At 36.7% G+C, this 14,549-nt stretch overlaps 1 protein-coding gene across 4 annotated transcripts in view; it reads left to right on the top strand.

Moving 5' to 3' along the window:
* Positions 1–14,549, top strand: part of gramd4b (GRAM domain containing 4b) — a 58,291-nt gene that overhangs the window by 31,789 nt on the left and 11,953 nt on the right. For all 4 annotated transcript variants that reach the window (XM_052119420.1, XM_052119419.1, XM_052119422.1 and 1 more), the window contains exons 4-14: positions 5,430–5,550; positions 7,672–7,730; positions 7,991–8,126; positions 8,514–8,539; positions 8,726–8,817; positions 9,377–9,468; positions 9,969–10,017; positions 10,674–10,745; positions 10,841–10,884; positions 12,251–12,360; positions 13,060–13,214. In XM_052119420.1, the coding sequence (XP_051975380.1) occupies positions 5,430–5,550; positions 7,672–7,730; positions 7,991–8,126; positions 8,514–8,539; positions 8,726–8,817; positions 9,377–9,468; positions 9,969–10,017; positions 10,674–10,745; positions 10,841–10,884; positions 12,251–12,360; positions 13,060–13,214 (956 nt within the window). The remainder of the gene's footprint in view (positions 1–5,429; positions 5,551–7,671; positions 7,731–7,990; positions 8,127–8,513; positions 8,540–8,725; positions 8,818–9,376; positions 9,469–9,968; positions 10,018–10,673; positions 10,746–10,840; positions 10,885–12,250; positions 12,361–13,059; positions 13,215–14,549) is intronic.

The following is a 14,549-nucleotide window of genomic DNA, read 5'->3' as shown; positions in this document are numbered from 1 at the left end:
TGGCCTTTAGTGACTACTTCCAAAGTCAGAACATAATAAGAAATATAGCAACACATATCAGTAAGAAATGGCTGAATTGCATCATGAATTCACCCTATTTGACTAAACTCGACAATGTATTACTTATGTGGTAATTATTAAGCTATTATAAAAGTATGTGACCCCCTAGGCTAATGTTGTCAACAAAGGCAAATTAGAATAAGGAGTTGGAAAAACCTGTCATTCAATTAATCAAACGAGGTTGTAGGTGTGTGTTAGAGCTACTTTGACATATAAAAAGCACTTAAACATTTTCAGTTTGCTATTAACAAGAAGCATCTGCTGACGTGGACATGCAGTACATCGCAAAAAAAGAGATCTCTGAAGAACTATGGTCAAGAATTTTTGCTTTGCATAAAACTGGAAAGGGTTACAAAGTTATCTTGAAGAGCTTAGGTATTCATCTTTCCACAGTTAGACAAATTGTCTATAAATGGAGACGATATAGTACTGTGACTACTCTTCTAAACTCTACAAACTCTAGAAGTGGCCATCCAGCCAAGACGACTCAAAGGGGACACCGCAGAATGCTCAATAAGAACTCTACAGTGACAGCTAAAGAACTGGTCAACATCTCTGTTCATGAGTTTACTATACGGAAAACATTAAACAGGCATGGTGTCCATGACAGGACATCATGAAGGAAGCTGCTGCTTTCCAACAGAAATATTGCTGTCTGAAGTTTGCCAAAGAACACCTTGACACTCCATACTGGGAAAATGTTTTGTGGTCTGATGAAACTATTAAATTTTTTGGGAAGAACACACAACACTACATATGGCATAAAAAGGGCAATGCATACCAACATGCCATCCCAACTGTGAAGTACGGTGGAGGGAGCATCATGATTTGAGGCTGCTTTGCTGCCTCGTGTACTGGATCGCTTGCAGTCATTTATGGAAATATTAATTCCCAAGTTTTTCCTACAGAATAATGTCTGGGTGGCTGTGTGCCAGCTGAAGCTCAGTAGAAGTTGGACAATTCTGCAGGACAATGACCCTAAACACTGAAGTAAATCCACTTCAGATTGGCTTCAAAAGGAGAAAATCCACCTTTTGGAGTGGCCCAGTCAGAGCCCAGACCGTAACCCAATAGAGAATCTCAAGAGAGCAATTTACACCAGACATCCTTGGAATAAGGCTGAGCTGAAGCAGTTCTGTAAGAAAGAATGGTCTAAAATTCCATTTGAACATTGTTAAGGTCTAATCTGCAGCTACTGGAAATGCTTGGTTGAGGTTAATGTTGCCAAAGGAGGATCAACCAGCTATAAAATCCAAGGGTTTATTTTTCCACAGCACTGTGAATGTTTAATGGAATGTGTTCAATAAAGACATGAACGATTATAATTGTTTGTGTGTTGTTACGCACATTGTGTTTTTCTACACTTCCAACTTTGATCACATTTTATGACCAATTAATGTAGAAATCCAGCTAATTTCAAAAGGTTCACATACATTTTCTTGCCACCCTATAAGGGTATAACTATTATACGAACTAGTGGCACCAAATGCTCAACTCTTCATTAGAAAATATTGCTGTACAGATAAAGATACCTCAAGAAAATAGCTGTACGGTATTCATTACTGTACATCAAATAGCAGCTATATGGCTTTCGTGTAGCCTTCACCATTGTGTCCATGTTCTTTTTGGCAAAGACAAGCATGGCTGATTTTGCAAAAGATGTGAAGGGGAGGCTGTCAGTCACTTAGAAAGGCTTTTATTTGCTTAATTGCTTTAGAATAGATGGCCCATTAGTGCCATCTTTCCTTTCTAATTTTTTCTGTGGTTTAGCTATGTAGCATGCACTGAGGCCAACGTTTGTTTCTCATTTACTCAGAGCACTGCCAAAATAAGGTGACTTGTGTTCAGCAGGTTTCTTTAAACAAGCTGAGGTTTGATTTCAACAGTCGGGGCTTTTAGCGGAGGACAATGGACCAAGTTCTTATCTGACAAAACACAACTCAAGCATCCTTATCAACCATAAGTTATGTCTGTATCGTAACCGCTTGAACAATCTTGCACTATGTTCTAAAGATGGTCATAAAATATTAAACTAAGAGGTCATACAATTTCCTGTCATCATTTACTCACCTCCTCACAATGTTGTTCCAAACCTAAATTACTTTGTGCTTTGAGCAGAAGAGGAGATGTTTGGCTGCCAAAGTCACTGTTCACTTTCATTACAGCTATTTTCTATACAATGAAGTGTGGTCCATGGAATAAAGAAAGTCGTATGGGTTTGGTACGACATGAAGTTGCGTAAATGATAATATAATTTTCATTTTGTGAAGTGTGTAATTTGTTCGATTTGTTGAAATAATAATATTTTTTCCTATCTCAGTTTAAAAGGCAGGGCAAAGGAATTTTTTTAAATTATCAGTATTTTTGCAATTCACTTTTGCTGCTACTATTGGTGCAAAAATTACACTTTTCACCTTTAAACTATGTGTAAATGTAGTTCTTGTGACTACTGTCTGCTTGTTATACAGATATTCGGAGTACGTTATTACATTTCCCTGTTGACTTAAGGGTTAATGTACAGTAAGTGATACTGGAGCCCAGTTTCTCATTTGTACTTTGTAAAAGATGTCTTGCAACTAGGATTGCACGAATAATTTACTAGCACATAATTGTATTTCTGCCACATTTGAGCATGTGTAGAAACTGAGGTAGCGTTTGCATACCAGAGTGCAAAAATCTCATGCAAAATCACAAACCTAGATCTCGCAAATCTCACTAAATGCTAATATGTTCCCACTAGAATTATTCATGTAAAGCCCCTCAACTTTCACCTGTCACTACATGTAACCGAAGATTAGGATGTTTTTATCATACTGTAATTTTATATTAATTTTAAGGAATAGTCAACCATAAAGTCTTTAATAATTTGCTCACCCTCATGTTGTTATTTAATGCAGAATTTCCAAACTGCTCCATTCCAATTAAGGTGAACATCAATGTCAAAGTGAAAATGATGCCATCTGTTGCATCATTGTGTTCATCAATGCATGAGAGAAGCTTGTTCACGCAGAAGCTTGCTTTGATTTTAGTGCTAACATGTTGATTTTGTGAATGCCACTCTGAACAAGCTTCTCCCATAGCACGCATAAACGCAACAGACATTACGATTTTCACTTAAAACATTTTCAGATTGATTCTGACCAAAACCTATTTAATGCCTTTAGAAGACTTGGAATATGATGCACAAGTTGCATGTACTACATTTATGAGACTTATTTATTTATTTTTTTTAAAGGGCACCTACTATGTATGCCCTATGAGGGAGAGACTCCATCAGAAGTAACAACTTTGAGAATGAACCAGGAAGTTTCCGAATGATTATTTGATACATTTATTTATTTGTTGTAGAGTTTTTTTCTCTGTTGTAGATGGATGAGCAACATGCACACAAATACTGTTACAAAGTTCGCTATGTGCTATAACGAAACAACACACACAAACAACATGTCTTTCGGCAGTGTCCGTCAACAGTCAGTACAGAATCTGTGAACGACTTGTTCTGAGACCTTGCTTAAGATTAAAGGGGATTCAATATTTTATCATTATAGGGTGGTTGTGTACACACACTGCCAACACACATTTATGTTCAAACACCATGTAAAAGTGAATTTTGCAGAATAGACCACCTTTAAGGTTTAAAATTAGGCACAATCCATTGGCTTTGTAGTGAAAAGACTGACCACAATATTCGGTAAAACATCTTTTGTTTTATGCATAAGAAAAACATTTCATATAGGTTTGGAATGACATGAGTGTGAGTAAATTATGACATTATATATAAAATTATAATTTTGTTGGATTAATTGAATTATTTTAAACTATTGAAATTTGTGGATTCCCACAAAGCCCTGATAAACCATTATTCGTATCGTACTGTTATTCCTCAATTGTACTGTAAAAATACCTTAACCTCCACGATGCTTGACATTACAACCTGGTTGTAAAGTAAAGAATAACATCACTGGACAATGCATTGGATTAGGTTAAAAATATTAATTTCACTCTATGGTTATCATTGTGAAGCACCTTGTCCAGTCCTTCTGGTCGCAATCTCAATGTTTGGGTTATGGCCCGTGGGGTCTTCATTGATAATCTGGATTCAGATGCCTTCTTTCACACCTGCCCTTGAGTCAGCAGCAGGGGATCTTTATCTTGGCTATTGCACCTCTGCGGGAGACTTGGGAATTGCTGAATTATTAATGAGAATGGGCTCATGTTCCAGGTAACCTTGAAGCAGGTATTGTACATAGTACAGGGCAGACACTAAAAGCTGCTTTTGTATTGATGTATGCGAGTAGAGAAGCAAAGTGTTGTTTTTAGAAAACATGCTGTCTAGATGTTTGTTAGAACTGTAGCACCTGTCGACAAGAGGGGATCTGTCTCTTGAAGCAGTTTGTTAGTAGTAAAGTGCATATCTGTCTGAATCAAGAGTCATAAAGTTCTCTCATATTGAGAAAAGTTAATATATTGTTCCTCTGCTGAGCTTCTTGTCCAGTGAGATGGCTTATTTTAGTTTTATCCCAGAGATGGGTGAGATTGTGAGCAGTCTACACAACAAATATAATTGGTTGAATTGGAGCTACAGTACTGTACATACTCAATCCATTTCTCTGGAGCTGTAAGCAGATTGTTAATGCCTGATACATTTGGATTTTGTTAACTTTATTTATTCAGACTCTTCCATGTATAGACTAAATGTATAACTTTAAAGTCTAAGAGTTCTTACAGGATCGTTTCTAATGTGTTTAGAATGTCTTGCCTATATCCTTTAATAGTCATAATAAAAAATATGCTGTTCTGTACCGATCCAGGCTTGTTGACATGGTTACAGTTCTTTTACCATTGTGGTGCTGCGAAGTGAGGATTCAAATTAAGCGTCGCCACATCACAAAAGCCATTCCCCCAGCTCAGGCCTTAGTACATGCTGATAAATTTGTCTGGGGAACAGTTTGTAATCATACCGTACCAAGCCGTGCTCAAGTGGAAATGCTCAGAACTGTTCAGCTCGATGGTGAAAAAATGCTTATAGATTCTCCCATTCATTTGTTGATAGTCCTTTGCCACTATCTTTTTCCCATTTTTCTTTAATAAACAAAAAAAAGCATACAGTTTCCATGTGGACATGGTCATGCGCAATGAATATGAAATTCGTATTCTTCTCAGCTTATCCAGTTACTTGTTTTTTTCAGATAAATGACATATTAGATATCAGGGGCCAAGAAATCTGAAGCTGCTGAACTCTACTGAAACCACACCAGTGCTAAATTATGTTTAACTTCCTCCTTGTTTCCTTAAATCAACAATCTCCTTTGTCCTTCAGTCATGCAATTACTGTAAATTACCTGTTTTTCTCTGTTTATCTCATACAGAGGAGGAGCTGCGGAAGCTTCGGGAGGAGACGAATGTTGAGACACTGAAGCAGGAGCTTGAGAAAGAGAAGTCGAAAAGAGTTGATCTCGAGCAGAAAATGAATGAAATTCTCAGATCCAGGTATTGTATGAGAGGTGACAATCTTGCAAGGAATAATCATTTCACATAACAAATTAGCTCTTTGTTATTACTGTTGCCCAGATTTGCCACTTCATTACATCTATAAGTAAAGAGATATACACTCACTGAGCACACTATTAGGTACACATGTACACCTACTTATTCATGTGATTATCTAATCAGCCAATCGTGTGGCAGCAGTGCATAAAATCATGCAGATACATTTCAGGAGCTTCAGTTAATATTGACATCAACCAACAGAATGTACATTTGACCAATGTATGATTGTTGGTACCAGACGAGCTGGTTTGAGTATTTCTGTAACTGGGATTTTCATTCACAACAGTCTCTGGGGTTTACTTAGAATGGGCAAGGAGGAGGCGGGAACTGGGCGAAGACAAAACGACACAAAACGCAAACTAGTAGCTGCACGTTGCTCTCTCTCTCTCTCTCTCTCTCTCTCTCTCTCTCTCTCTCTCGAACTGCCGCATCCGGCTTGGCTTATCCCTCTCCTCAGCTGATTAGCTCGATCGGCCCCACCCTCCTCCTCGTCACATGTTCTTAATAAAGTGCTCCGTGAGTGTAAATAGCTTGAAATCTTGAATAGAATACAGTAGGCCAGGGGTTGGCACGTTAAGGTGTATTTACTGGCACACGACAGCGAGAGAGAGGAACTAGTATTTTGTTTATATATAATCCCTCGCACCTGCATGTCAATCTACCTCTTGATGTAATCCTTCCTCATAATTATGCTGTGTGTTTTATGTGGTTATGAGCTGAATGGGAAGCTAAACACTATTAAAGTGTGATGAGACTGCGCTAGTGAGCGGACGAACAAAGCGCAAACCATTCGTGCATGACGAGCTGCTGATACTGATGTACAGCACTTGTAAATGTGTCCACTTTGCGTCGGTCGCGCTGCACGAAAGTGAGGTTCAAAAGTCTTATTCAAAATCTGAATTACACTTGGAAATTAAAAATGTTCAGGATTTTTGAAAATGTTATTATATAACATGAATATTTAAGAATCCACACAATTTGTAGGTCACTAATAAAACAAGCAAATTTGTGTCATTAACTGTGTAACTACTCTAGTACAAAAGGTCAGATTTCCTTTCTTCCATTGAAGCACTCGTGATTCTCTATGGAACATGCACAAATCATGCTGGATAACGTGGATCATCAGGTTTTGCCCAATTATTAATTCAAACTGTTATGCTGATGATATCATTTGTAATGGAAAAAATTAGATTAATTTTGGGATTAATTAGAACAATTCAAAATAGAGGCATCTTCAAGAGTGGACTTTTTAAACTAAAACAGTTCATACACTGTCAAAACTTTACCTAAACAATTTGCTTATGTTATAACAAAAATGAACTGGTTTGATTTAAGTAAAAAATATTATATATTTAACATAATAAATGTATTAATAAATATGTTAAACATTTCTGAATTAACCTTAATACATTAGGTTAAACTAACAAAACAAAATTTAGAACAAGTAGAAATAGTTACAAACACTCAAGGGCATTTTATTAGGAACACTTTGGTCCTAATAAAGTTACTGACGTGGTCTTCTGCTGTTGTAGTCCATTCACCCCAAGGTTCGACGTGTTTTGCATTCTGCGACGCTATTCCGCTCACTACAATTGTACAGAGTGGTTATCTGAGTTACCATAGCGTTTCTGTCAGCTTAAACTAATCTGGCAATTCTCTGTTGACCTTCCTTATCAACAAGGTGTTTCCGTCCACAGAACTGCTGCTCATTGGATGTTTTTTTGTTTTAGGCACCATTCTGAGTAAACTCTAGAGACTGTTGTATGTGAAAATCCCAGAAATACTCAAACCAGCCCGTCTGGCACCAACAATAATGCCACGGTCGAAATCACTGAGATCATATTTTTTTTTCCCCATTCTGATGGTTGATTTGAACATTAACTGAAGCTCCTGACCCGCATCTGCATGATTTATGCATTGCACTGCTGCCACACAGTTGGCTAATTAGATAATCACATGAATTCGGCACAGTGATTAACACATTTTTTTTTATGAAACAATGTGAAAAAAGTTGCCGACCTTATTGGAAATGTTTGTAATCAGAATGTGTGTTTGGTTCAGACTAGAAGATTCACCACCTCCATCTACAAAGCCACAAGTTACTGCTGTCAACGGGACAGGTAAAGCTTCAATATCATCCTCCTCTGTCAAATCAATTCGGTGCTTGATTCTTTAAATTATTACACTCCTGAATATGGGGTTACATCCTTGTTGTCTCTTGCATTGATTCCTATTTCCACAGTAAAAGCGCACCTTCTCTGATTGGTGGTTTCACTTAATTTTATTTTACCTTACTGTCACACAGTTGATGTTCATATTCTGAATCAGTTAACTGTCAATGTGACATTGCTAAAGTGTTACCCTTTGTTTGAACTGATAGGGGACAAACAGAAGGAGACGTTATGCTCTCGCTTGTGGAAATGGCTCTATGAGCGCTTTGGTGTTTATATCGAAGACTTTCGCTTTCAGCCTGAAGAGAACACAGTTGAGACAGAGGAACCATTAAGTGCTAAAAGGTGACCAGCCCAAATAAAACCTCTTATGGTTTGTCTTTTCTTTTTTGTGAATAAGATAAATTATTTACAGATTTTAAATAATTAAAGTTTTAATGAATGTTTAAAAGAGAACCTATAAAACAATGTATGCAATTTTGATGTTAGGGGTGATGGAACCATCTTCAGTTTTATGTAATGTTTTTTTTTTATTTTTGTTCATAAAATTTCATTATATATTACTTTATATTTTTATGTTGTATATTGTATTTGTGTTTCAATTTTCAGCCTCATACCTTAATTATAGTTTGCCAACCTAAGATTCTCAATTTTCATGCTATTTCTGGCATTTTAATTTCACCCTCTGACAGATCTCATTAAATAATTTATTTTGTTTTCTTCTCTTTGCAGATTAACAGAAAATATGAGACGACTGAGTGAGTATTTCCATATCCTAGCAAAAATACCACCAAGCTATAACGCTAAACATTTTAACAGTCATTTTAACTCTCATTTAACCCTTTTTTTTTTTTTTAACTCTTCTTGCCTATGCTGTGTCACTGAAATGATACTAATAATATTTTGTTTTGCATATACGTGTGTGCTTGTGTGTTTGTTTTCAGAACGGGGTTCTAAACCTGTAACTAACTTCATGAGGAACCTTTCTGCCTTATCCAGCTGGCACTCTGTCTACACTTCAGCCATTGCCTTTATTGTGAGCACAGCTCACCTCCCACACAAACCCATTAAACACTATTCATCACTCTTTATCATATTATGTGTAGCCACCAAACAAGTTTGTTGAACTACCATAATTAAGGCAAATAAAATGCATTGCCAAGCTCATTGTTGTCTGTTCGTCACCAGACACAGATTTAAACGGACCTGTTAACAGCGTCTGGATAAACCAGCCCAAATTATGTCATCAAATCTTTAATAAAAATTAAAAGGGATAGTTCACCTAAAAATGAACATTCTGTAATCATTTATTCACCCCCTTTTCATTCCAAATACTGTCCTACAAGTTTGGAACAACATGAGGATGAGTACATGATGACAGAATTTTCATTTTTGGGTGAACTATCCCTACAATGTTTATCAGGTGACCTATTAGGAATGTGATCAAATTTGACAAGTTACAAAATCATAGAAGCATAAAGCTAGTACTTTTCCAAAATTGTGGCTGTATAGTGACATCGTTTTAACATGCTCAGAAGCACACTTAATACTGTACTATCATTTGAATGTCTTCTTCCCTCTCATCTTTTCCACAGATCTATATGAATGCTGCATGGCATGGCTGGGTTATCCCCATGTTTCTATTTTTAGCCATTCTGCGGTTGTCCTTGAATTACCTCATAGCAAAGTACGTTTGACACAATCAAACACTACCACTAGTTTAACTCAAGACTGGTTCCAAACTCAAGCGCTGCCTGCACGACATAGGGTCTATTTTATAATTATATATTCCTTAATTATGTGGCTTTAAATGGAATAAAAATTAATGAATTAAAAAATATTTTTTAATTTATATTTAAATGTTTAAAAAAACGTAATGTTTAATTTAAATATATAATTTACATTTATTAAAGAACTTAAAGGAATAGTTTTATCAAAAATTTAAATTATTAATGATATCCGTATGACTTTTTGTCTTCTGTCGAACACAAAAGGAGAAATTTTGAAGAATGAACTTGTCGCACTTTCCCTTGCAATTACAATGAATGGAGACTGGAGCTTTTAAGTTTCAAAAAAGACTATTCCTTTAAAATCAGTTGTTAGTGAGTATACCAAAAGTTATTTAAACTACAGTGTTTCATGGGTCTGAATTATACTCCCTAAAACCCTTCCCATCTGTATTTTTAGAGGTTGGAGGATACAGTGGAGCATTGTGCCTGAGGTCTCTGAACCTATGGTAAATAAGTGTTTTTTCAAATGAATGACATCAATTACTACTGAGATATTAGATAGCTCAGTCGATAGTATTTGTGGCATAATGTTGATTACCACAAAACTTTATTTTGACTCGTTCCTCGTTTTCTTAAAAAGAAAAAAAAATCAAGATTAAGGTGAGGCACTACAATAAAAGTGAATGTGGCCAATTTTTGGTGGGTTTAATCACAGAAATTAGAATCTTATAATTTTATAAGAGCACATTCATTCTTCTGTTAAAACCTGTGTATTATTTGAGCTGTAAATTTGTTTAAACTGTCACTTTTAAAGTCACTTGGGGTTTGTTGACATTACATCTTCATGGAAATGAAGTTGTAAAATTGGCTATAACTTTACACAGAAAAGGTTTGTAAGTAATTTTATCATAATAATATCATGTTTACATGCATACCCTTTGTGTTGTGGCTATACTTTTGAAATGGTGAGTTTTTTTTTTTTTAAACCTGATTTTTGCCTTTTTTTTTTTAAAAAAAAAAAAAAAAAAAAGAAAAGGAGGAACGAGTCAAAATAAATTTTTGTGGTAATCAACATTATGCCACAAATGCTGTCGATAGAGCTTAACTTGTATTGAAACCAGAACATTCTTTTAATTTTCTTTATCACTCTTTTTTTCTTCAGGATCCTCCAAAGGAAGATCTAACAGTCTCAGAGAAGTTCCAGTTAGTTCTGGATGTTGCACAGAAAGCACAGGTATAGATGTTGTTCTCATTTTATGCTATGAAAGCGACATTTGTCTTGGTTCACATATAAACCTGTCAAAGCTCACAAGTTATCTGTTTTCACAGAATCTATTTGGAAAGATGGCAGATGTATTGGAGAAGATCAAAAAGTGTGTATGTTAGATATTAGCGCAGGGCTGGGCGGTATGATGGTATATATACAATGCTGCATTCGAAATGTATCACCCGGTACAGACTGTGCTATACCATTCAAAATGCTATCAAAATCAATCATAATACATTTGAAAACACTGTTTTCATTTTCGAAATGCGCTCCGTCCACACTACCATTTTCAAGCGTATTCCAAAGGCTGCTCATCCACACCAAATCTTATGAAAAATCTTAAATCTCCTTACTGCACATGCAAAAAATCACCATTCCACGTACGGTCTGAAATGCAATTGTTCTCATGTTTGGTCGTGGGACAGCAATTCCAATAAACTTCCCGTCGCCTTTGAAGGAATGCAATGCGAAGTATTACAAATTAACATTTATCTTTAAAAACACTATCATGGGGCCTGGGTAGCTTAACGAGTAAAGACGCTGACTACCACCCCTTGAGTAGTGAGTTCGAATCCAGTGCGTGCTGAGTGACTCCAGCCAGGTCTTCTAAGCAACCAAATTGGCCCGGTTGCTAGGGAGGATAGAGTCACATGGGGTAACCTCCTCATGGTCGCTATAATGTGGTTCTTGCTCTTGGTGCGGCATGTGGTTAGTTGTGCATGGATGTCGCAGAGAGTAGCATGAAGCCTCCACGGTAACACACTCAGCTAGCCACGTGATAAGATGCGCGGATTGATGGTCTCAAATGCAGAGTCAACTGAGATTCGTCCTCTGCCACCCGGATTGAGGCGAGTCGCTACACTACCACGAGGACTTGGAGCGCATTGGGAATTGGACATTCCAAATTGGGGAGAAAAAAAAACTCTATCAAAGTGAATAGCAGGCAAAACACCTCACTACATGGGCTGCCATCTTGATTGTTTTGGGCTGAATGGATCACTTAACTGCATCACATGAAAACAAATACGTAATTGTTTTCAGATATCTGTCCAAACTACTATGCGAAGACGGTTTTCAAATTTATCCACTTGATAAGAGTTATTCGAAAAGCTCAGTTCTCGCTGTCAAATGAAATTGTATTGGTGTGGATTTAGCCTTACACGTTACAACATGCTGCTCCTGTCTGGATATTTTGGTTTGCATTCAAGTTCCAAATAAGAAAAATTTGATAAAATACCATTTATTTGTCAAAGTTTTGAATGGACTGACTTATCCAAAATAGTGATTGTTTTATGTTTATTTAATATTTAAAAAATAATATATTATGGTATTATAAAATTACTTACACCAATACCGAAGATTTTGGTCATACCTCCCACCCCATTATAGCGAATATATTTTATTATATAAATATATATTTACATACAGTAAACAGTATGTATAATATATGTATAATGGTGTCTATGTTGCAGCCTCTTCATGTGGGTCCAGCCTGAAATCACACAGAAATTGTACATTGGTTTGTGGGTAGCCTTCATCACTTCCTGTTTCCTGCCATACAAACTAATGGGCTTCATGATTGGTAAGCAGTTTAGTATAATATGCTGTCTGTTTGGCACATTTGGAAGATCTATTAGACAGGGTTCCAATAGTCACGGAAAACCTGGTATTTTTAAAATTGCAATTCCCAGGCATGCAAATGACTTAAATCTCAAGAAGTCAACATACATTTTTCAAGTTACTATAAGCTAAAATTCTTTTGTTGGCTAGAAATTGGTCTTTGCGAATGCGATCTCTATTACACTGCCTGGCCTAAAAAAGTAGCATACTCTAATATTTCGTTGGACCTTCTTTAACTTTGATTATGGTGTGTATTTGTCATAGCATTGTCTCAACAACCTTATGTAACATCACAACATTGCATGTAAATCTATTGTCTCATAGACCTTTAAAACAAAATGAGGCACTTTTAAAAACAATAATAGGTGCTCTTTAAGAAATGAGAAGCTACACACTGCATCAGTTAGGGTAAAATTAATTGTTGCCAACTAAAACATATTAATCACTGCAATTATGATCCATTCATAGACTCTTAAGTATCTGCTTATTTAAATCCAAACGCATATTTTTCTTTGATCAGTGTATGATATTTCATTTAAATCAAGTCATTTGAAAAATCATGGAAATTCATTGGTCAAATGGTGTGGGAAACCTGATTTGAGTGCACTTTTGAACTGTCTCTCTCTCATTTACTTCTATTCTGCTTTACAATCTTTTCAAGGTATCTATGCCGGCATTAAATTCTTCATCATCGACTTCATCTTCAAAAGCTGCCCCAAACTGAGGGACAAGTACGACACGCCCCACATTATATGGACCAATTTACCCACTGACCCGCAACTGAAAGAGCGCAACAACGCCACACTTAACAGACGGGTGAGTGAGGAAAGTGCTTGTGTGCGTCATCTTATTATTTCAATTTCGATAAACTCCGTTTTTAATCCCAATTCCTTTTTTCTTTTTATAAAGAGGAATATGTCATTTATGACTGAAAATACAACGAGTGATGGCTTCCTCTTTTTCATATAATAATTGTCAAGATTTTGTTTTGTGTGATGGTCTGTCATATGTTTATTCTGTTATTTTTCCTCTTAGCTGTCTGGCTTTGAAAAGGTAGGGAATCTAGTGTGGCATTTGGTTTGACAATAGTGCCTGTGTTTGCCAGCAATGGCTGGTCCTGCATATGTGTGTATATACACCGATCAGCCACACCATTAAAACCACCTGCCTAATATTGTGTAGGTCCCCCTTGTGCCGCCAAAACAGCACCAACCTGCATCTCAGAAAAGCATTCGGAGATGATATTCTTCTCACCAAAATTGTACAGAGCAGTTATCCGAGTTACAGAAGACTTTGTCAGTTCAAACCAGTCTGGCCATTCTCTGTTGACCTTGCTGATTGGATAATCGCATGGATGATTGTTGGTGCCAGGTGGGCTTGTTCGAGTATTTCTGTAACTGCTGATCTCCTGGGATTTTCACACAAAACTAGTGTTTACTGAGAATAGTGCCAAAAACAAAAAACATCCAGTGAGCAGCAGTTCTATGGATGGAATCACCTTGTTGATGAGAGAGGTCACCAGAGAATGACCAAACTGGTTCGAACTGACAAATTCATCTGGTAACTCCGATAACTGCTCTATTCAATTGTGGTGAGAAGAATATAATCTCTGAATGCTATTCTAAGATGCAGGTTGGCGCTGTTTTGGCAGCACGAGGGGGACCTACTCAATCTTAGGCAGGTAGATTTGTGTGTGTGTGTGTGTGTGTGTGTGTGTGTGTGTGTGTGTGTGTGTGTGTGTGTGTGTGTGTGTGTGTGTGTGTGTGTGTGTGCGTTTTTGTGATTTACGAGGACAATTTTGTAAGTTACAAACTGGTAATTACAAGGGTATTATGCTATAAATGTGATTTATGAGGACATTTCTAGTGTCCCCATAATTCAATTCACTTAAAAATCATACTAAACAATGTTTTATTGAAAATGTAAAAATGCAGAAAGTTTTCTGTGAGGGTTAGGTTTAGGGGTAGGGTTAGGTTTAGAGGATAGAATCTATAGTTTATACAGTATAAAAGTCATTATGTCTATGGAAAGTCCTCATAATGATAGGTAGACCAACATGTGTGTGTGTGTGTGTGTGTGTGTGTGTGTGTGTGTGTGTGTGTGTGTGTGTGTGTGTGTGTGTGTGTGTGTGTGTGTGTGTGTGTGTGTGTG

Source organism: Xyrauchen texanus, chromosome 46 (assembly GCF_025860055.1).
Source record: "Xyrauchen texanus isolate HMW12.3.18 chromosome 46, RBS_HiC_50CHRs, whole genome shotgun sequence".
Classification (NCBI taxonomy): Eukaryota; Metazoa; Chordata; class Actinopteri; order Cypriniformes; family Catostomidae; genus Xyrauchen; species Xyrauchen texanus.
The sequence above is the reverse complement of the archived record's forward strand: the minus strand, read 5'-3'. Positions and strand labels throughout refer to the sequence as shown.